The 24,079-nt window shown below is 46.8% G+C and overlaps 1 protein-coding gene across 1 annotated transcript; it reads right to left on the reverse strand.

The window, feature by feature from the left end:
* Positions 1–1,975: 1,975 nt before the first annotated feature.
* HHIPL1 (HHIP like 1) lies at positions 1,976–23,407 on the reverse strand. The gene is made up of 9 exons (XM_082485147.1): positions 23,096–23,407; positions 16,810–17,456; positions 14,527–14,670; positions 13,637–13,965; positions 11,605–11,731; positions 10,586–10,731; positions 7,442–7,523; positions 5,489–5,571; positions 1,976–2,854 (listed from the first exon to the last, which is right to left on the reverse strand). The coding sequence occupies exons 1-9, from the start codon at positions 23,369–23,371 to the stop codon at positions 2,250–2,252; spliced, it is 2,439 nt and encodes an 812-aa protein (XP_082341273.1). The 5' UTR covers positions 23,372–23,407; the 3' UTR covers positions 1,976–2,249.
* Between the last annotated feature and the right edge of the window lie 672 nt (positions 23,408–24,079).

Here is a 24,079-nt window from a genome sequence, read left to right on the forward strand (position 1 = left end):
ACGCTTTTCCCACTCAGTGTAGGCTGGGAGAAAGGATAAAGTGGGAAAAAACTTATTTGCAAGTCCTGTCTCTTCGTCTGCCGATAAATATTTTCCCTGTGAAGCCGGTGGCACCCCCGTAAGGCTGGCAGCAAACACCGGGGGTGTACGGCTCTGTGTTTGCCATCAGCCGAGCCATGGCACAGCTCGCTCTTACCGCCGGCTGCTCCTGTGGGCTGGTTTCCACATGCCTTTAGCTGTCACCAGAGACCGCCTGCCACCGAATGACTGCCAGCTGGGGGTTGGTGACAGCCACCACCAGCAACATGCAAGAGGTAGGTGGCCTCTGCTTATGCTCAGGAGGTTCAAATGGGCTAAAGCAGTGTAAGATAACTAATAGTTAAATTAGAAAAAGAATACTTAAGTACCTGGAAAATGATGGTGAAATTCCTGTCTAATTGGTTTATGGCAGACATCCTTGAATCATCTCCCTTCCTTTAGAGTAACTTTTGTTATACAGGCCTTTTTTCTACCCAGAAGTTTTTAAGCATAACTACGATCAAGATTCTCCTTAAAATCTCACAGCGAGAGCTTGCTGCAATTTGGCTAAGGAGCCAAAAGAAGTGGAAGAGGAATTTGGAAGAAGAAGGATTACATCTCCACTTTCTGTTTTCTTCCAGACCTCTAGTCCCATCAGCTCAACAGGTGCCAACTCTTTTAACAGAAGAATTTACAAAGGACTCTCTTGTTCCCTGAATGTTTTTGTGTGCCTGAAGTGAATTTCTGCACTTTAAACAAATGCATTTGCACCTTCACTGCAATGGGAAAAGCCTAATGACACTCTGGTTCCTGATGGCATTTGTAGGTTTTCCAATGAAATAAGACTAGTGTTTTGCAAAATGCACTTTAGATGTCTGTTCTCCCCTTTATACTTAATAAGAACTAGGGAGACTGTGCTATTTTTCTGATCATCTGCTTTTGTATAGTGAAGTACTCTGTAATACCAAAAAAGTATTGAATGGGTATATCAGAAAGTTCAGGGAAAATATTTAAAACAAATTCATTTACTATATACATCAATGCTTTAGGCTTAAGAGGACATGATCAACTTGAAATTGGGGAATTAAAATAAATATCCTCAGTAAGAGCTTTAGAGACCAGGTTTTGCTTGTGAACTTTTCTGGACACAGTAGTAATTTTACATTTGTTTCATTCTGTCTTTCTTATGTTCTTGTGTAAGCAGTATGATAAAACCTATCCTGATTACATTGGGGAAAAAAATAACCAGGCAAAATGCTATCAAATGCAGAGAGACCACAAAAGAGAACATGTGTCTCCAATCACCACACAGGTGAAAAACACATTTCAGACAAAGTGAGTTCTGTGGTTTTTTTAATATCCTTTAAAAAGGGGTAAATATTACAAGATTATTGCCCCAGTACATTACCTCTTGTCTAGTCATTCACACCTCTGAAAACTGAATGCAAAACCACATGCCTTCACAATGTTTGGGAAAGTGGGGGAATTTATACTAAGTATCTTCAGGGTTAATAACAAATAATGTTCCTGTTCATGTAAAAGAGGCCAAATTTTGTTTTCACTTAAATTAGTGTAAACTGCAGAATTATTTTCCAAACGGTACGCTATGACTTTTTCTAATTTACCTGTCACTTAGACACAGTTATCTTTGAGAACCCAGGGGCCTATACCAATATAAAGCATTACAGAAGAATAATTTTCCTTTAAACTAGTGCGTGGAAAGTTAACCAGAAGTTCTACTTTTGCATTCAGCAAAGAAAGGCACAGATTTGCGCATAGTTAGAAACCACCACTGAGAGGTGCAGGTGGTAAAGCAAGCCAAACACCACAAATGCTTCCATAAACAAGAGTGAAATGTGGTCATTTGGGAATTTATTGTTTGGCTAAACATTGTGAAGCATGGCTGGGGAATGTTATATTTCAAAAGATGAAAGGGCAACAGGATGCATCTTTTTTTTTTTCTAATCTACAATTGCCCATATTTGGGGTTTTCTTCTTATAAAAAACCCTATAAAAATGCAGTCCCTACCCATGACATACTCATGTCACTGCTTCATTTTACTTTTTCTTTCGTTACAGTGCTGATGGATGGGGATGAACACGAAGAAAACAGCAAGATCCCTTCAAACAGACACAGCATCCTTAAGGCAGAGCTCACCCTCCTCAACACTGACACTGGTTTAGAGGGTTGGGCAAGAAGGGGATGTGCTCTGAGTCCCTCAGCTGCTCTGTCACCAGTCTGCCACCTCCTCCCGGCTGCACACCACACCGGCGTCCTCCTCGTGGGAGCAGTTGTGCGTGCCGATGTCAGCATGGTCACACTCCAGCAGCGTCTTCTCCTGCCCAGAGCACTGGACATCATCTAGGAGAATGCGAAGGGAGGTTCCTTCCCCAAATTCTGCCTTCTTGCTTGCCCGCACTACGTAGGGGAAGCCCAGCTGGCGGCACACCACAGCGGCAGCGGGAGAGCTCCAGCCGTCGTCGCACACCGTGCCCCACTCGCCATCAATGTAAACCTCAACCCGGCCCCAGCTCCGGCCGCGGCCCCGCTTCTCCATCAGCCGCACGTCACCGTTTCGCAGCGGCGGGGCCGTGCTGGGGGGTTTCTTCTTCCTGCGCTGCCCCCTCCTCCCTCCTCCCTTCCTGGGCCTGGAGGCCCTGCTGCTCGGTGTTGGCGTGGTGGGTGTCCTGCTTCGGTTCCCCGGCGGCGGCAGGGCTTGGTCCACCCAGTCCACAGCCGGCACGTGGGAGGTGTCGTGGTCTCGCCTGCCTCCCTGTGGGACCTCAGTTGTGGCCTTCAGCCGGGGACGCGGCGTTGGTGTTTTCACAATAAGCTCTGTTGGGGGAAAAACCCAAGAAACTGTGAGTCTGTCACTCCATGGACACTACTTAAAGACAACTATATGAAACCAGTGCTGATTTTTGACTTATTTAACTCATTTATTGGAATTTTCTCACTTGATCCTGTTGAGAAGTGACAACGCTCATGGTGAACCAATATTTCCTCAGCGAAAAATGTCCGTCACTTTTAGTTAGCTGAGAGGACTGCGAGGCTTCACGGCAACTAGTAAGCCTCTCCCAAGAAGGAAACTCCAAGCAGTTTATTGGTAAAACCTCAGCCTGGCCATTAAAGGGTGGGCGCTAGAGTTTTGCAGTCAGGAGAGGAGTTCCCCTCCATACCCTTCTCCCCTGCTGAAAGCATTTTAAAGACAGGCACTATTTTTGCTCTTCTCTTCCTTACTAATGATTGGATCGTTACCAGAACGAGAGCGCCGGCCTCCCCACTGGGCCAGATGCTTTATTCAGAGAAGCTGAAATCAGGAACATTCAAAATCAATTCTCTCTGGCAACTGGAATGTGCAAAAGGAACGGAGTTGCCAGGACAACACATAAAACAGGATTTGGGGTTGGGTTTTTTCTTCCTTATGAAAAAAAATAAAAGAGCCTTGAACTCTGAAGAGCTGAAAATTCTTTGCTGTCACAGTTTCCAGGCATTACTGGACTTGCTTATTCACATGTGCTCTATTTTTAGCTTAAAAATAAGTTTTAGCTTGTCAGAAGGAAGCAATTTAGAATTACTCAGAATAACAATCTACTGAGCTGGGATGGTGTCACATACATTTGCAAAGACATCATGACTTTTTGAATTAAATCCTAGATTTATCCATTCTCATTCATCATTTGCTTTGTAGTACAGAGACGAATTAAAATATAACTGTCTTATTTGTGCTTAATATCTATTGCCCCCAAAAGACAAAGGCTTGCAGCGGTCCAGTTTTACCAAATAATGCAGTTTAGAGAGGAATTGTATTTGTGGCATGAAAATATTTCCCTTCTTTAGAAGCTGAGGTTCTGAAGGCAAGACACAAATGTGAAAGCCTTACCTGCACACACTTCAGTTGCTGGAGTTGATCTGTCAAAGCACTTAAAAATCATGGAACTCATATAATGATGTGTAGGACTGCATGAAAGCTAATGGTCACCTGGGAGTGCTTTTCACCTCACTGAATCAAGTTGTTATTATATATTACTCTTCGTCAAGCTATTTATTAAATACACTTCCAACAAATGCACTCGTCCAGCTAATGCAATCCGCATGCCTCTGCGATTTTGTTATATTCACGCTAAACACTAACAAAAAACCAACAAAATATTTACAGCTACACATCCTGTTTGCATGTTTCTGAATCAACATCTTCACGCTTGGTTTTCACCTACACAGGAATTTAGTTCTTGAGACACTTAGGAGAATCTGTTGCACTGTTCCTAAGTTTTATTTTATGATGAAAACTACCTTGTAAACAAACCTGAAAGATTTACTTATATGTGTACTTTAAAAATCTGGACTTTGGACTTTGGACTTGCATAGAGAATAATGCATAGGCAGAAACAGAGACAAAGATGGTTGAGCACAAAGCAAGTTAATAGTATTTGGAAACTGCGTGCACAGCTTGCAAAGCAGAATGTTTCTGAAGATGTGCTGAGTGCTCAGGCATGTCAACAGTTAATAATTAGCCTTAGATCTTGTTCCACCTTAAAGTCTAAATCTTGCAAGGTGGTGAGTGCCCTCATTCTTCCCTGAAGTCAAAGCTGTAGGAACTGTAAATGACTCAAATGCAGTGCAACATGATTAATGTAATTAAAAATTAAATAAAAGTGTTCTGACATTAGAGATCCTACAGTAATATTAACTTCATGACAAAGTTGTTAGAGTACTGCCTAGGTACTTACACGTGTAAACAAAACGCTCAGGGGAAAGAAAGGTGATGCTGCCTAATCTGATTTTGAGATCCTAATGGCATGTTTAGCGTTTTGCATTTAACATAAATAGCACTTGGCTTGCTGCAGATTCAGCTGCATTGTTGACTACTCCAGCTTTAGCAGTACAATACTTCATTCAGTATGAAGCAATCAAAAAGCCCTGGAGGGTTTCAATAAGCCAGAAGTTCACCTGATCACACTGATTCTTTTGGGATCGTTTTCTTATCCTATATTCTCTCGCTTAAAACTAACAATGACTCAGCCCTCACCTTGCTCAATGCGCTATTTCCCAACCCTGTAGCCATCACATCCTTCAGCTCCTGAAGTGCTCCTCGCTACCTGAAAGCACTGCAAAAAATCACTTATCACTGAAAAGCACCATTGAGCACAGGATCTCAGTACAGAAAGAGTTACAGGGAAACCAAGTTGGTGGTAATGAAACAGGTACGATGTAGCATGGAAAAGGGAAAATGTGCAGTGCCAGAAACTACAGAGAAGATTTCACACCGGCAGCAGCGGGGAAATGCCTTATGCCTTTTTTTGCACCGACTCTTCAGAGCCAAAACAGCTGGTAAGAATTAATTTTGAGGATGTTCTGAAGAGTGAAGTTCTGGGTGGTCTCCACACAGACAGAGATATTGCAAGCCTGGAGTTTATATTTACTGCCAGCACACGTGTACCAGTAATCAACAGCAACAGTGACACTTACTCTCCTTTGGCACAAACGGGATGCGCTTGCTTTTTACTTTCACTGGCGATGGCTCAACTCGGCATTTTCCTGGTGGTGCTCTCCTGCACAAAAAGGGACACACACAGTGCACAATTAATTCCTTTCCCCTGGCATGGTGAGTCTTTGCTTCCCATTGCTCTTCAATGAATGTAATGCTCATTGGAAAAAAAAAAAAAACAAACATCTGGGTAAGTGACTCAAGTAATACCTTACAGCAGAGAACATAATTAAACAATCACATATCTCCATTGATCAAAGTCCAAATATTCACAAGGCAGTGGAGTCCTCTGGCTCTGTTCTCACTTGCCATTGCTGAATCCATTAAGGAAACAAAACAGTGGCAGGTTCAAGCATTACAGAAAGGGATTAATCAAACTGAAAACAAAAATCACAAAACTAGACAGTATGTGTTGAACATCTGACATAAAGGTCACGTGTACGCAAGTTTTCAGGCTGTCTTCAGAGAAGCAAAATAACACACTATTATTTGTACATAAAGCCCCAACAAAAGTTTAACCACTACAAAAGTAGTACCAAAAATGCAGTAGTTTCAAACAAGAGCTCTAAGTGTCTCCTACAGAGGCTTCCTCTTAGTATGATGCATTACTTTGACATGAATTTATTTGCCACGGAGGTATCTCTCACTTCTGCGAAGTTATATCCAGTTCATCATCACTTTTTCCTGTGCTGGCTGGCTCATTAATCTGCAGCCTTCTTCAGAGGTTTTCAAACTGGTTCAAAAATGCATGATGTTTGCATTTGGAGGGTATAACTCCTTTGTAATTAGGACTGTTTGCATTTGCATTTCTGTGAAAGGCAAAGAGCTCTCCTCTCAACTACTGCCACTGGGACATTCCCTACTTTTATGAATTTTCCTATGAGCTCTTCCTTATTCATATTGCTGTACTCGGCACGCTAAAGAAACTTCTTTTTAAACTTAAACTTATGACTTTCTTTTGACTTCTGCTTGCTTTATTTTTGCAAAGGTTGCGTAATAGTGGCCTCTTAATACAGAGTTTACAGGAACTCTTCTGCTGTGTTAGATAATGGAAAATGCTCCTGACGAAGGAGAGTTGGAGGAAAACATGCATCAGCTCTGGGGGCTGTTAACTTTGGGATCTGGTTCCAACACAAAACAGAGAAGTGGTTTGGTTTAAAATGCTCAGATAGCTAAAGCTGTACATTTAATCCATTAAAAAAAAGGAAAGCTACAAAAGTCTCACTCTCCATGTCTGGCTGAAAGTATTTTGGTGTTTTGCCAATAATAGTAATGTTTAAAAAACAGGAAGATGGAAAAAACAGCTATAAGTCTTCCCATGAAGCAGCTATTCCCTGCCTTGCGCAGTCTGAAGATATGTGCACGTGGGATCCAGAAGGTGTAACAGTGGGTTCAGCTCCTTGTCTGAGCCATTTTTCAGCTTAAAACACAAAAAGCATTTTACTTTTTGCCGTTCGTTTCTGCTTTGCCTGAGAAAGCACTGCAGGTCACCCTGGGCCAGCTTTGGCTGCAGCTGCCTGGGCATGGCAGGTACAGCCAGCTTCAAGGGATGGGGAGGAGCTGAGAATAAACATTTTGAGAAAAACTGCCTCCTTCTAGGCAGAAATCTAAAAAAACTTTGCCTGAGAAAGACAAGCCACCCATAACACACTCCTCTAGCTTTCAGGAACAAATCTCCTAAGCCATATAACACCAACAGGCCCCATAACAAACAAGCTGGTGGTCACCAGGCAACGTAGACTCCGATGACTGTGGGAGCAAAGCAGACCCACCACAGGTTGCTCCAGCTATTCCTTGATCAAGCTCCACAGAGGAGCCCAGCGTGGGAGAAGAGCCCAGCATGGGAGAGGAGCCAGTTAGTCAGCATCATTCATCACATCCATACTTGGACACACTGCACCACGCTTAGGCTTTGCAACAAGAACATCTCATACCTAGAAGTGTCCACCACTTTGTACACTACTCCATGGGGAGCCGTGGCGCTTGGTACGCCGGTAGACATGAAGTAAAGTTCCCCTGGGAAAAAAAAAGCAAACACAGCCATGAAAACACTCCACGGAGCTTCTGTTTTGTACGGCACAAGGGCATTAACTCTGCATCGCAGCTCAGAGAGCATCAGGAAACCTGGGACCAACCTGGAGATTGGGCTACTGGAGGAAACGAGGCAGGTTTGTACCTGGGTTTGTAGTGAGAGTTCAACTGCAGTCCAGTGGCATAAAATACTCTTAGTGAGTGGGAGCTTTTACATATTGTCATGAAATATTAGTTTGACAAATTTCCACTGCGTGTTCAGCTGCCATCTCAGTGTGACTCTGTGTCCTTTAGCTTCACTAACACAAAACAGAAAAACCTTGAATTCCCTTTGTCAAAATAAAATGAGAGGGAATTCTCTTCACACTGTCTTCTGCTTTCTTGGATGAAGCGCTCCTTTGGGGTGAATTACAGAACAAGATTTTGCTTTTGCTTTCTCTAGCACACTCACAAAGTGAGATGTATCCCATGAGAAAGGCATCTGGTTTGTCACAGCTCCGTCAGGTCACATGGGTAGGGCTCGACCTTCAGCCAAACGTTTTCCATCACCATTTATTTGATGTATTTTTCTCTTAACCGCATTTCCATCCCTCTCTTTCTGCTGTGCAGGGGAGGCCAAGATAAGCGCTCAGGCACTCTCCCTTTTGCCACCTCAAGTGCTTGAGCGGTGGAATGAAAAGTGTTGGGGAGAAAAAATAAATTTGCAATATTTAAAAAAAAAAAAAAAAAAGGAAGAAAAAGAGGCAACAGAGACCTGCTTAGTGAGCAAGGCATATTTCTTTGGGCCTCCTGTGGGTACCCCAGAGGGAAGAGGGGAAGGAGTGGAGAGGTCAAAGCGAGCAAAGGAAATGTGGGCAGTCGGTGGCAGCTCCTGCTGGCTGCTGAGCCTCCCTCCTCCTCCCTGCTCTCCCGTGCTGCCACAGGACGAGCTTCTCCAGATGCTCCCAGAGCAGAAACCGGCCACCCCTGGCCACCCCTGGCTGGTGTCTTCCTTTTTCTGGTGGGCTCCATTAACCACAGGCCAGAGGCAGCCTTGATCCAAACAAGGACGGGAAACACCTGGCAGCAATGTGCCCTTCACATCCCACCCCTCTTTCCCAGGAAAGATCAGGCAGGAATAAGAACACGCCGGCCCTGAAGCACACGGGTTATTTCACACGTGTGCCCCGCAGACACAGCACAGTGCTTGGGGTGTCCCCAACATATTCAGCTGCCAGGGAACAGGGCTGCTGGCTTTGTAACAGCTGTGCCGTGAGCCAAAAAACGTAGGTGTCCCCACGGCATAAATACATCCACTGCACCAGCCAGATTAACACTCATCAGAGCAACAACCCCAAAAACCAAACGCTTCCGTGAAGAAAAGCTTCTTAAAATAAACCGTGTGATAAAACTTGTATGAAATGAGATTCCCGGCACAGCAAAAAGGTACAAGAGAAGACTGTTCACTGCAGATAAAGACAACTCATTAAACTGTTATCAACAGATTTCTTTCCATTGTAATGAAACAAACACAGGGCAAATAATACCTCTGAGAACAGACACCGGCCCAAATTTCCACCCAGCTCTATTATACTATGCAAAGCACGTGTGAAAAGCGCAGGGCAGAAGGCCAGCAGTTCACCCCCTCCTTTGCACAGGCTCTGCCCACGGGGGCAGGACAAGGGAGATGCTGCTCCCCAGGCGCATGAGCAAGGGCTGCAATTAACAGCTTGATATTGCACTTGGCAGCCCTCTGCCTTGGCATAAAGCTGATTTAGACTAAGTTCCTCTGATTTTAGGGTAAGATATCCTTCACACAACAGCACTGTGAAACAGTTCTACCTTCCATGAACATTAAGCATTGAAGAAAATGGATTTTAACTCCAAAAAAGATAGAACTCCCAAGTCAAACTTTTGAGCTAATACCTAATTAGGATTATTTGCATTTATGTGATAAAATTTGCATTTATATGATATGCGAGGCACACATGCAACATCCACACCTGACATAATCTGCAGGAAAAACAGACATTTAAAGACTGGAGCATTCTGGAAATGGGTGGTTGTGACGATGAGCCAGACACTCCCTGCAATGGGGCAGAACACAAACTCCTGCATTGCTGCGTCACACATGAGGCTACTTAGCAATAGGGCTAAACATCGCGGGGCTCATCCTCTCCCCATTCCCAGCCAGGGGCTGCACTCTCTGCCTGCGCCCCTGCAAGACTGGGCAATTAACCATACCCTTGTACGAGCAAAGGGAGAGACCACCAGCCTTCACCCCGGCACTCGCTATTTCCTCCTTTTCAAATTGCAGCATCTCCCTCCTAGAAAGCAAAATGTGTCCAGTCTTAAAAACACAGCTATGCAAAGCTCCACTGGCACTGCATCCTTCAGTCTTATGCAAGGCAAAATCTCATCTGGCACTAATAAAATATTGGCTTAAGCAGCCTTTTGCTGATGCCTCACTCGAGACATAACGTAGGGCTTTCATTCTGCTTTGCCCTGAGAGGTAAAAATATTCCAGGCCAGGGTGAGCAGGTTCATAATTACTGTTCATTACATCTGCTTTCCTGTATCCATTAATAACGGATATCCATTAATAGCCTTCTTCACTAGCCAAGAGCATAGACTTGCTCTCACTTGGGTAACAGCTTCTCAGTCCCTCAGGGCCTCCATTCCCCACACCACGGCACTGCGAAGAATGAAGCTTCTCTTCTAAGCTGTGCTGTACTCTATCTGTCCCCTGCTGTCCCCTGTCCCTCCAGAGGGTAGGGGTGCAGGCAGCAGCACACCCACCACTCCCAGACTCAGTCCTGCAGGGAACTGCCCATCCAATTCCCCCGCAGGCACTGCAAGGCACGCTGGCCTCAAAATTAGGATAGTAATTTTGGTTTCATATTTGGGAGATGCTGTGAATCTCACCCACTGGCATTTTAAAGACTGCCAGACTTGTGCTCTGCCTCCCCACCACCTGCTGCCTCCCAGGAGCCCTCTCTGACCCGTTCTCAGGTGTTTTACTCCGAAGAAAAACCACAAGCACGGCATTCAGTGCGATGCAAAATTACCTGCTTCATCTTCAGCAAAGGAGATGATGTATTGATAATAGTTGTTGATAAGCCCAGGGAACATGCACGTTTGTCCCGTCCCCATGCAGATTTCACTGTATTGCCATTCTCCGGTGGCGCGGTCCTCCTTCAAAGACATCAGGCGTCTGCAAGGCAAAAGAACACTTGCACCAAGCAATCAAGAATACAATTTATGAACGTTAATCCAGACATTTGAAAGGATTTTTAATGCTTCCTACCTGCATTAGCTACTATAGGAACTGTAGCTTCTCCATGAAATGAAAGACTGTTAATATTAAAATACATATATGATACAACCCTGCAACACTTTGTCTTTCAGGGGAAACACAAGCAACATAAAAAATTACATGGGAGGGTTTAAGGGATGTCAGGGGGGACCTTGCCAGAGATCCAGAGGACTTGGCTTCACGGCAGCCCTGCGGCCCCTCTCCTGCACCCAGCACCAGTGCATCGGCCGGGGCAGGCGGTGCAGGGGCTGCCTGCGGGGGAGGCCTGGGAGATGCAGATACATCAAGGGGTAAGAGGAGGTGGGGGGAAAACAAGGCAGTCTCACGCCTGCCTCATCACCGGTTTGCAGCAGGCTCACTGCCGGACAATATTTTTTTTTCTTTTATTATCTTCAGTGTCTGGAAACATTGCAGCAGAGTGTTTTGTTGTTGTTTTTTTTTTAGGATGCATTGAAATGCTTTTTTTACACCAGTTCAAGGCCTTTAAATGAACATCATATCATTGCCTCTTTACTTATACTGGCATAGTGTGAACCGGCAACATCGAAGGCTGCTGGAATGCAAAGACTGCATTCCTGCACAGCGCCATGGAATAGGGGTTATACAAAACCGGCCACGCGAACCCTCTGTTACGAGCAGTCGGGCTTTGCCCAGTGCTTGCAACCAGCAAGGAGCAGCATCTCCTCAGCGGCTAGACTGCATGAGCACTTGCAGGCAGGTGTAGTAGTGGTGGGGGACTTTGGCTGGGGGTACACCTAAGTATTTACTTACCCACTCATAAAATCCCCAAATATGTACAGGCCATTCAAGTTTGGAGACTCGCAACCCCGATAGACATAGCCTCCCGTAACAGATTTCCCCATTTTGTGTGGATACGCGTAAATTGGAAGCACGTCATCTGTAGGGGAGAACAGACCTGTGACTTGCCTTGTTTTACACATGATGCAGAATAACTGTTTATCTAGATAGTTCTGAGACTAGCATGATACAATCAGGTTCACCTGAGCATCTTCTAATTAAACGAAGTGCCAACGGAGTCATATTTAGTTTGATTTCCACCTTTCCAGAACCACGTTTGACAGCGCTGTCTGTCTGTCTGCGCTAACCAGGGACAAGCTAGCTCAGAGAGACTGGCTGGCGTTTCACCTGCAGTATAAGCTGAATCCCTGATAAGGCTGAGCGCTCTCTGTCACCCAGACACCTCACTGTTCTCCTCAGCCCTTCACCTCCCGCTACAACCCAGCTCTGTTAGTGCTGCTTCTGGCCCATTTCTACGCAGCCTGGCTGGTTTTGCTGTGAATTTGCAGGTGGCTCTTAAGAGTTTCTGCATCCATGTTTGCCCAATGCAGCTTTGTTTCGGTGGTGAAAGGGAAAAAATAGACGGGTAACTCCAGACTGCAGACACTGATGAAAAGATATGTCAGATGTCAGCGGGAATAGCTGCTGTTTCTCTGAGACTGGAGAGCTTAACCTGAAAGGGCCATCAAATATTTATGGTATGGCACAGGCAAGATGTAGTTCCGGCACATTCGTTGTAAAATGCAAGTTGAAACACAAGACAAAAGCGAAACAGAGGAAAATGCCCTTATTTTGAGGGTGTCCACTGGATGCTTCCTCCCCTTTATTATGCAGCTCTTGGGTTACAGGTATCTCCTCGGGGTACCCACCTCTCCTCTTCCCCACAGCCTTTCTCCCTGCTCACGTAGCAGATGCCTCAAGTAGCAAAGCCGGCAGCTCTGCCAGAGAGGAACTTGCTCCAAGGGCATTTCATCTAAAGCAGGTGTTTTCTGCACTTCAGCTGCACTTACCATTTTAAAGGGGCTGTGACATTTCACTGTTCTAACAAACGGCATCAGAAATTGTTCTGAATCCCTGGAGACTTCAGTAAAGTGCTTGCCATGAATGCTCACGCAGGTGCTGTCACACAGGAGAGCGCTAAACGGGCTTTCTGACAACTGCTTCAGCACAGGGAGTGCAAAAAACCTGCTGCCTGCTCTCAATTTTTTTATAAAAAACACTTAATCACTACCACTGTACTTGTCGCTAAGTTAATAAAAGGAAGGAAGTTAAACTAAGTTAATAAAAGGAAGGAAGTTAAACAACAACACATAGCACATAGAAGAGAAAAAAAAGTCAGAATCTCAGCTAGGGCAAATCAGTGCCAGCCCACTGCCCCCCGGATCTCTGGGGAGATGCTCCAGCACGTCTGACTTCACACATGCACTGGAATTTAGCCAGCCAGCATATACCCTTCATCCAAGTTTGAAAAGTTAAAAATAAAATTAAAAAAAAATAGGATTTTCCTTTTTGTCATAGCTAGAAGAAACAAAAATACACTATACTTTCAGTTACCTGCAAAGCAGGCAGTCTGCATACTGGTTGGCCAGCTTACACTGTATGTTTCTTTCTCTTTTTAAATAAGGACATTACTTGTGAGTTACGGAGAAAAATACAATTGCTCCAAATCTTTCTCGCTACTGCAGGAAATCTTGTTTTATGTGGAAAAGATGAAATTGTCCCCCTAAATCCCAGAATTACCAAGCAATTTGACTAACAACACCGATTGCCCAGAAAAATACCAGCTAGCTTGTGTCATTTTCCTCCTAACTCAAAAATGGTAACATTTGGACTTTCAATATTTATCTGCAAGTCGGCTCCCTTCTAGACTGAGACTGCGTAGACTTACATCTCAGAAAGGTATGTTTTCCACCAGGCAGCCAGGCTTTGAAGGCAAGAATTAAAAATGACAGCACGGAAAACTGCAAGGTGCAAGACAGGTAATTTAGAGAGAACATCTATTTACCCATTGAAGAATTGGCACAAAGCTTTTTATCATAGCAGCTGAATCCTTCCCTCGCCCTCCAGCCATAATTTTTCCCTTTCTCGACGATGTCGATTTCTTCGTATTTATTCTGCCCCACGTCTCCGCAGAAGAGCCGCCCTTTCCCTTCCTTGGTTTGAGGTTCGCCCCTATCGAAAGAGCAGCGCCACATATTTCTCACTCCATAGGCATAGATTTCGGGGCGAGCTGTACGGTCGTTGAGAAATGGGTTGTCGGGAGGGATTCGGTACAGAGGCCCACGGTCGTTGTTGTTCACATCGATCCGCAGCACTTTGCCCAGCAGGGTAGATCTGTATCGGGAGAAGAAAGGACAGGGAAAAAAAAAAATAAAGAAATAAAACTAGACCTCGGTTAAATGTCAGAGATGGGTTTTTGGAAAGTCAAGGGTTTCAATTTTCCTTTCAATATCTTTGAAAAAAACCCAACTATTTAAAGACCATTTCATTTGTCCCAGGCCACCAAACAGCCTTCCGGTGGCACTGACTTCCCACAGCCTGCTGCCCTGCGGACACACGCTGGTGGCATGGAGCTTCCGTAGGGATGGGTCCACTCTTCCCATATCATGGAACCCCCCCTCCATTTGCAGAAAACTGGGCTCTGAGCAGACAGCTGGAAGGCTCAGCGAGATATCGCTGCTCACAGGGGAAAAAAAACACACCTCGATAACCTCCCCTAAGGAAACTGGAGTCTATACCCCCACGTGTGTGCACAAGCATCAGTGCCGGTGTTAGGGAAAAAGGAAAGCCGAGTGAGACAGAAAATACCCCCGATTTACCTCCCCCAGTTTCTCTTCTCAACCCAAGGGTGACAGGAGAGACAGACGGCGCGCACAAGGTTTTAGGGGTTCTCACTTGTTCTGGGCGTTTCCAAAGGTCCCAAAAGGATCCCCAGCCATGCCTCCATCTCCAGTAAATATATAGAGATACCCATCATCTCCAAAGAGCAGCTGTCCTCCGTTATGGTTGGAAGCGGGTTCTTCTATTTCCAGGATTATCCTGACCGAAAACAGGGAGGAGGCATTACCTACTGCACAAGCCCCAAGCGAAGGGCAGAGCAACGACACGCCAATGGTGCCCCTTGACACACGGGAACAGCTACAGATCAGTTTTGATGTGAGTTCCTCCATATCCACGTTACTGAATTTTGTTTAGGCATAGCTGATTTTCTAACCTTATATAATTCCAACATATTTTCCAGATGACAGAAACACCAAATTGTGTAATAGGAAAATCTGGGAAATCGCATGACAGAATATACTTTTCATTAATTATATTTTTCCTCTGATTCTTTCTTCCTCCTTGTTAAACCTTTTTTTTCAATGTATTTTAATATTATTTTTTTTAAGAAAAGGCATCTCAATTTAAATGCGACTGTAACTGCAAGAGAAAGGACTCCAGTCCATCTGTGCATCTGTACAGTGTTTGGCACAATCCTGACAGGCGTGTTCAAGGCAAACGTAAAACTTTTCAAACATTAAGTAATAGTTAAATTCTTAAAGAGAGAAGAATCCTTAAATGCTGATTACATACGCAGGACTTTACGAGCTTAAAAGTGGTTAAAAGCAGCCCCACCAACAAATTAACGTTTTAACAAGGGTCATTCAAAGCAATACCAACAACCTTTACCTTAATTTTAAAACCTAACTCTCTCTTACTTTTATCTGCTTGTTTTATGCACCTGGCATCCCTTTTGTAGTAAGAAATGGGTGAAATACATAAAAGTATAACTCTATAGAAAAGTAAAGCCACAAATACATGCAGTGGAGCTTCCCAGGTCTAATAATTGAAGTTTATTTTACTCCAGCTTCAAAAAAAGTCCAGATTTCATGCTGACAGTGCCTCTTAATAACTGCAAAACCAAATGATAATAATCACTTATACCCCCTCATTTTTAGCGAGTTTTTTTTCCTTTCTGAAAGTACGGATAGTTTGTGGTCAGATTGTAAATTGCGGGAAGAAACCCAACTATGTAATTATTCTGCTACACATCACCACCTCTAAGATAACTGCGTGTGAGCGCAGACTCCACCCAGCCGGCAGCAGGAGCGAGGGAGGATCCTGAACGGACACAAAGGTGAATCCTCCTCAACCTCCCAAAGAAGATGGAAGAAAACAAAACATGTTGAGCAAACATCTGCGGACAAACAGACACACGCCTTCCCGCTGAGGCAACACACACCACGTGTCGGCCCGAGCTCCCTCTTGGGCAGCATCTCAGGATGAAGTCAGTGGGACCCGTGCCTACACAAGCACAACAGGACCGCAATTTTGTTTTCTTAAGCTTTCACCGTACTAACCATCAGCTAAATAAGCACAGAAAATGTTACAAACATAGAGCCTGAGGATTTTTAAACAAGACAGCTCATGGGCCCTGACATCTGCGGGTTTAAGCTCCTGACTTGCTTTCCCGAGGACCGCATTTCAATTCCCCTTACCTGTCAGCTACAGGCCTCGTTACATTGAATTGCTGTAATTGCTTTAGAAACCATCATCCCCTTTCTATCATTAGGCTACGTGCACTTTTGATCTAGAATCTTCCACTGCTGAGTATTTGGAAAGCCCCTAATATAACCCACGTAACCAAGCAAAAATCTGAACATTAATAATATTCAAGGGTTCTTAAAACAGTGGTTCTATTACATGGTTCTGCAACAGGTTATAAATCCATAGACTGACTCCACAAACAAACCTCTCATTATCTGTGCATACTAATGTGGATCAACTGCAGGATCAGACTCAAACAAATTAAATTTCCAGTCAAAATGCACTCAGTAATACACAGTGGTTTGCATTTTATCTAATTTGATATTGTAATTTGTAAAACCCAACCGAAAAACAACCCCCAAAATACTAACGGTAAAGAATGTTTAATCAATGTTCAGTTAAATCTTCTGACGTACCAGAACTGAGAAATGTCAGAAGATTGATCCCTGAGCACTTGCAGTTCATCCACGGAGGACAGGAATATTCTCTACCTCAACTTGCTAGACATGGACTTGGACTAACTTCCTACCGCACTGGAATGCAAGAACAATATTAAGCTAAATAAGCCTCATTCATTAATAGCCTTTAGAAATGCACAAGCTGCCTTCTGAGATCTTAAATACATTTGCCAGAGAAATGTGTGTACAATACCTTTCAGAACCATGGTCCAAAGTATTCATGTCAGCAGGAGAAATTCTGAACTCACTGATTCGGATTCTCTCTTCATAACGAACTTCAACTGAATAGTAGACATACACTTTACCATTAAATTTGAATTTAGGATGGAAGACAATACCTAGAAAACCTCTCTCGTCTCCTTCCCAAGGTGAGGTAAGTACGGCTTCGCTGATGTTCAGAAACGGCTTTTCGAGCCTGGATCGATCGGGGAGGTAGGTCCACACCAGGCCAACCTGCTCCGCAATGAAGAACCTGTGGGTACCATCATTGGCGTGCACCATCGCAACGGGATTGCACAGCCCATTGGCGACCTCCACGAGGCAGAGCTGGAGACAGCCCTCCGCGTCGGCGGTCACCAACCCCAGGTTTTGGTTAAGGTTCTGGTTAGCCAGCAGATGTGGAAAACAGTAGTCGGTGTCCTCCAAGGACAGGTAGTGGCAGAATTTTGCCACGTTGTTCTCCAGTGCAATTAACTCTTGGTCTGCAGAGAGATAGCGAAAAATGGAGCGGCATTTTTGCCACACTTGCAGGCAATAGTCTCGGCAAAGTCCTGGTATCGTCCGCACGGGGGTGGAGGGATCCTCGGCATCGTACAAGTGAGCTGCATATGGAGAACATTCCTAGAGGGAGAGAGAAAAAAGCCTCAAGCCATTTCTTGGAGCAGATTTGAAACAGCTGAGCAGCAATACTAATTGGAGGAATTTCACCTTAATTACAACATATGTTGTGGGTTATTCTGAAGATATATTAACAGAGGAAAAGATCTTAGAACTGAGGTTTATCTTAGCATTCACAGAAATTATCTTCAATATTCCTGTTGAAAGCTGGCTTTCTCATCCTGTTACTCATTTATTCCAACCGTAGCATGAACACAAGAAAACCAGTGATGACACGTATCTTGCTACATCACTCTAGTAGATTGTAATGGGGAAAAAGAGACTTTCCTATCTTGGATGCTCTGACTTTATCTATGAAATAACGAGCAGATTCACCTCAGCACGGCAGAGAAACCAAGGAGTTAGCTAAGAAGATCTAGGTCTTGCACTTCCAGGCTGAGGAGGGAATGGGAAATGACGGCGGGGCAAAAGCCTGTGACTTCCATACCTCGTCATCTGACAATCCAGACATGCACCTCAAACACGGATGTGATTTACAGGTTGGAAGGAGCGGGATGAGAAAGTGTAGGGGGAGAGGAGAAGGACACCCATCCTTTGTACTGCGCAGCACACCCAGCCCTGGGATGCTATCACTCCATACACCAACCTTGTTCGGGTCCAGCTGCCTTTGCTGGTGGATATTTGCCTACAGACACTTTATACACCTGATTAGAAAGGGTGAAATGAATCTCATGATCGTGACACTGGTCACCAAGTTCTGCGGGGGACGCTCAGGCTACAGGATTTCAGAGAGGAGCACCAAACAGCCATAATCCAGGCAAGGTCCACTGGCAGCAGCTGCAGCACAGCCCCAGTTTGTGGAAGATGCAGCCTCGGAAATCTACCTAAGGACTGAATCGAGTTCACATACTTCATTCTATTCTCCACTACGAGAACTCCAACAGACACATTTTCCTTAGATAAAAAAACACCACAATTCAGTAAATCTGTAAGCAACAAACTGACCAAAGTGACTCAGTTCTGCTTTGCAAGGACTTTCCTTGTAATAAACATACACTATTTTCCAGTTGTAATACATCTTCCCAGCAAGCATCTCAAAAGTGCTCTCCAAATAACATAACATGACTCAGTTGAGGCTCTGTTATTTTTACAGAGCAGATAAATAACTGTGGCAAGAAAGGCAGGAAGAGAAACTGTCCTTCTTGAATAAATTCTGCATTTTTTAATTTCTAGATGGCATTTCCTCCAAGCAAACCCAGCTCAGTTTAAAAAAAAAAAAAAATATAGGGAGCTGTTTCTAAATCTATAGGGAGCTATTTCTTAATGCAGATTACAGCACTATTCACTAGCTGAAAAGATATAACATCCAAGATACTGAAGTATGTAAATTAGCTGATAAGTACACACAAGATTTAATTTTTATTTTATTTTCCATTACATACCACAATAAACTGAGAGGCCATACAACAGATCATTAGCTTACAATAAGCTTTCCTCCTGGAATGTCAAGCCATTCATTGCAAAATGAAGGCTATTATGCTTTCAAATGAGCAGCAATTAATGTGGTAAAAAGGAGCCTAGGCAAGACAGGAAACACAAAATCACACGGGCGGGCAGAATGGGTAACGGCACTGGGCTGGGTGACACCAGGTGTGCCAGGGACAGAAAGAGCAAGAATATCTGCCGATGCAGTTGTTATGATTGAAAATTTGGCCTTAGAATACAAATTGAAAGGAGCCAGAAAGGGAATGTGAAGGCAGGGCTGGAGAGGAGCTCAGTCTGCTGCTGCCTACGGAGGTTCCACATCCAGAGAGAGGAAGACCACCGCTTGAGTACCGGGGTGTACCTGCTTCTCTGAGAGCCTCCTTCAAAGCAAGCAGTGATCTTAGGCATTATAAACCAATGTCCTGCCTTCAGCGTCACAATTAAAAATAGCACAGAGGTATGGTTTCCCTGTTCCTCTGCGGGCTGTTGACCCCAGCCCCAGGTGTGTTTCAACAGCAGTTGCGGATGGCTTCTTCACTCCTTAGCATGTTCCTGGTGGCACAGGGCTATTTACAGTGGCATTAGGCTGGCGGTGATGTACAGAGATCTATCGCTAGCCAGACAGTACCCAAGCATGTGTCTAGGGTACTTTCCAGACACATCTGGAATATCTTCCAGCTTTTATTCCACAAGGGATGGAGCCTGACACCTGATCCTGAATTTCCCCGCTTCTGAATGAAATGTTGTGGTCCTTCACCCTTTGCATCGTCTTGTCACATTCACTAACTCAAAACACCAAGAAACGCTATGCTTGGTCACAGCCCAGCATCACCAACAGATCTAAATTCTCATTTCCAAACGACATGGTCTGTTCATTCATTTTAAACTACGATGTGGTCCAAAGACCAAGGAAACTAATGGACAGATGATCAGCAACTGGAACAAGCTGGAATAAGCTTGCACCATGAAAATAACTCATCAGAAAACAAAACAAGTAACATTAAGACAGGTTAGCCAAATCCATCCTATCTGTTCCAGGAATTCAGAGGCGGTTATTTATCTGAGGAATTGCAACAGTCTGAATCTGGACGAACACCCGCATCAAACAATGGCTTATTTACTGCTGCTATCAGCCGAGAGGAAGCAACAGGGCTCCTCAGGAAAGCGCCTAACTTGCACTTAATCCCTGACATTCCCTGTCCCCCTCCATCTGGAAGCTCAAGCCTTTAAGCAAGCTATTCCCTGAGACGCAGAACGAAGCATCTGCTCTCCCACAGTTTGGTGCCCTGCATCCCACCACACAGTAATCCACATCCACACATGTCCCCGAGACCTGCTGTCCCCATCAAAATACTCCCCGGGTGTTGAGGCTGTGGGGCATGCAGGGGGATGTCCCACCGCAGCCCTCCTCTCCCCCGTGGCCAAAGGCATCCTCTCAGCCTGCTTCTGAGTGGGGGGAAATGCTATTTTGGGGCTGGGGGGTGATGGGCAGTACTGGGGGAAGGATGTTTCTGCTCTTCCACTTGCCCTTCCGCAAGGAACAGAAAGAGCACCACATAGCAAATCACAATTTAAGAGAAGGTAGGAATCCTCACCAGAAGTACAAGCCGAGACACTTGTCAAAATAATTTGATCGCATTTGAGAGAAATCACGAATTGTGTGCAGAAGGAGACAGAAGTGTGCTAAGTAAGCCACAGAAACCCACTTATTAATTCAGGTCTAGGATATAAAGTGTATCTATAATGAATGAATGGAAGCGGAGTGTCCCGGCTTGCAATGCCTGAACTTCCATTTCGTGCTCGCATGGCCAGAGGCAGTGGTTTGTAACCGCGGCTGGGCTGGTGATGCAGTGAGCTCACCAGAACAGTTCAGTGAATCATTTTTTCCCACACTGAAATATTTCACTGCTTCTAAACTTCTAAACAAATTTTCAATGGTTGGGTTTCTGATGTATGCAGGAGACTTACTTATCGCTTCCAGAGGCAGAAAGAGCGCTTAGCAGCCGCTGCTAACTGATTTCCTATCTGCAAATGGACTTTTGGACACTGCTTGCTTCAGGAATATATTCAAAGGGTTTTGTTTTTTTTTTTTTTGCTTCCAGTACAATGTGAGATGAAATAAAAGTCAAATCTCTAGAAGCTGTTGTGGAAAAGAGTTGTCTTTCTCTTCACGCTTTCAGGAGCACAAGAGGTACCCTGCAAATTGCTAAGAGCAGGATTTCTGCAAAGCCACTTTGATCCCTTCTGAGCACAGCAGACGAGACTCCACTGTCTGAATTAATTTAAGATTTACACTTGCACAGCACAGAGCTGCCACTGTTCTGTCTCAGGGGCATTTTCATACTTACGAGGCCAGCGCTGACGATAGGGTCAGACGCTTTGCTCTGCGCAGACTGTGATCGTCCTTTTATATCTGGCCACAGAGCATCCACCTCATGTGGATGCTGTAGGTGAACCTGCTCTGGCAGGGGGGGTGGACTAGGTGATCTCCAGAGGTCCCTTCCAACCCTGACCCTTCTGTGATTCTGTGACATTTCCCCTGTGCAGATGGCCACCTCAAAGGTTTCCAGGCCACATCCTCAGGTGTTACTCTGCACCCATCGTCATGACGGTTAGCACCTGGCACATACTAAAAGCATCTCAGGATGCTGTAACCCAGTACAAAAAACACCTGGTCCCATGAGTCAGGCATAACAAGGGGCATGTTTTGTGCAGGCTGGTCCCCTCCTGAGTTTTTTCAGCAAGTCCAAGGAGCCAACTCTGGCAGGGTGAGGGGAGTCTGCAACTTGCCCACACACCCATCTCAGAGCACTGCCGCTCATAAATTAAAGCAGAACAACAGAGGCGGAAAAGTCCACTGGGAAAACTGATGATGGAGAAGCGCTCCTCACAGCGCCTGGGAGCACGTGTCGAGGCTGCTGCACTCATTCCCTGCTGCACCTGTACGTGGGCCAATGCACCCCTGACAGGGCCCAGGCACTAATGCCACAGCTGATGCACCTGGGGGGGGTCCGTGTACCCCCACCTGGATTAATGCCACGGTTCACACCCCCCCGGGTTGTCCAAAGCCCCTGTGCCTGTGCTGATGCAGCCCTGCATGGGTGGATGCAGTCATTCCTGGGCTGAGGTGCCCATGTCATGGCTCGTGCACCACTGTGAGGTTCAACATACCAGTGGCTGGACCAGTGCACCCCCCCCAGACCAATGCATCCACGCTTGGGCTGAAGCATCCATATCTGGGCTTGATGCAGCCCTGCACGGGTGGATGCACCCACACCTGGGCCAAAGCACCATGATGGGGCTGAAGCACCCTGCCTGGGCCAGAGCACCCTGCGTGGCCAAAGCACCCAGCAGGGGCTGAATGCCCCTGTGCAGCCAAAGTCCCCTTTGTGGCTGATGTCCCTGGCTCAGTGGAAGCCCCCTGTGTGGCCATAGCCCCCTGTGCAGCCAAAGCCCCCTGCACAGTGGAAGTCTCTTGTGTGGCCAAAGCCCCCTGTGCAGTTGTGTCTCCTGCACAGCGGAATTCTCTTTTGTGGCCGAAGCCCCCTGTGTGGCCGATGCCCTCTGTGCAGTGGGAGCCCCCTGTGTGGCCAAAGCCCCCTGTGCGGCTGATGCCCCCTGTGCAGTGAAAGACTCCTCTGTGACTGAAGTCCCTTGTGTGGCTGGAGCTCCCAGTGCAGCCGATGCCCCCTCTGTAGTGGAACACCCCTCTGTGGCCCAAGTACCTTGTGTGGCCAAAGCCCCCTGTGTGGCTGATGCCCCCTGTGCAGCGGAAGCCCCCCGTGCAGCAGGAGCACCCTGTGTGGCCAAAGCCCCCTGTGCAGCTGATGTCCCCTGCACAGTGGAATTCTCTTTTGTGGCTGTAACCCCCTGTGCGGCTGAAGCCCCCTGTGCAGCGGAAGTCCCCTCTGTGACTGAAGTCCCTTGTGTGGCTGAAGCCCCCGGTGCCGCTGATGCCCCCTCTGTAGTGGAACACCCCTCTGCGGCCAAAGTCCCTCGTGTGGCCAAAGCCCCCTGTGTGGCTGATGCCCTCTGTGCAGCAGGAGCCCCCTGTGCAGCCGTAGCCCCCTGTGCAGCGGGAACCCCCCAGTGCAGCAGAAGCCCCCCGGGCCCCCCCGTGCGGCAGGCGGGCGGGCGGGCGGGCCGGGAGGCCTCACCTGGCAGAGCAGGTCCTGCAGGTGCCCGGCGCAGGCGGCGTAGGTGGGCCCGTCCAGGCGGGCGCTGAGGCGGTAGAAGCGCTGGAGGAGGGCGCGGTCCCGCCGCGGGTCGCAGCAGCCGAAGTCGGTGTAGCGGCGGCAGAAGGCGAGGCCCCGCGGCGGCCGGAACGGCGGTTTGAAGTCCAGGCACTGCGGGTGCGGCCGGGCCGGCCCCGGGGCCAACGCCGCCGCCAGCAGCAGCGCCAGCGCCGCCCGCGCCCCGCGCAACCCCCGCATGGCGCGGAGGCCGCCGGCACCGCGCAGCGCTGCTCCCCGCGGCGGCGGCGGCGGCGGCGGTGGCGGGGAGGGGGGGGGCTGCCGCCCGTCCCGGCTGCGCGGAGGCTCGGCCGGCCCCGCCGCCCCGCTCCCCCCCCCCCCCTCCGCCCCCGGCGGCAGAAGGGGCGCGGAGAGCGGCCGCCCCGAAGTCTCCCCTGGCCGGGGACGGGCAGCGCCGGGCTGTCGGGGATGCGGCTGCCTTCGCGACGCGCTTGCGGTGTTGGGTTTGGAAAGGCGTTTTTTGGTGTGGTTCCCACCCAGCCCAGGCCGCCACCCGGCAGGTCCGTGGCTGCGGTGTCAGCGCAGGGCGTCACGCTGGAGGGCATCGCACGGGGACAGGTCACCCTGGGAACACCACCTTCGGGTGACTCCTCGAGTGTCCACTGCTGGGCTCGGTTCGGTCGTTGGATCTTTTGTGCGACCGAAATATGACAGCCAATTGCACTCTGAGTTTATACAGCCGACAGACATACTTAAACCCAAGAAAGCTTAGCTTCGGAACGACTAGGGCGTCTACGTCCTTTGGCCATCTCATCCTGGGGTGAGATTCTGATGAGATTCAGCTAATAATAGCACTCTGAGTTTACATAGCTGACGGACATACTTAAAACCCAGAATTCTTAGCTTTGGCACAACTACTGCTTCTCTATCCTTTGGCATCCTTTGGCA

This window comes from Vanellus vanellus (genome assembly GCF_965231255.1).
Source record: "Vanellus vanellus genome assembly, chromosome: 6".
Lineage (NCBI taxonomy): Eukaryota > Metazoa > Chordata > Aves > Charadriiformes > Charadriidae > Vanellus > Vanellus vanellus.

Coding starts and splice junctions, on each gene's coding strand:
- HHIPL1 (XM_082485147.1), bottom strand. CDS start 23,371: ATGCGGGGGTTGCGCGGGGCGCGGGCGGCGCTGGCGCTGCTGCTGGCG. Junction 17,457..23,095: donor TGCAGGACCTGCTCTGCCAG/GTGAGGCCTCCC, acceptor CTCTCCCTCTAG/GAATGTTCTCCATATGCAGC. Junction 11,732..13,636: donor TTGTGCCAATTCTTCAATGG/GTAAATAGATGT, acceptor TCTCCCCTACAG/ATGACGTGCTTCCAATTTAC.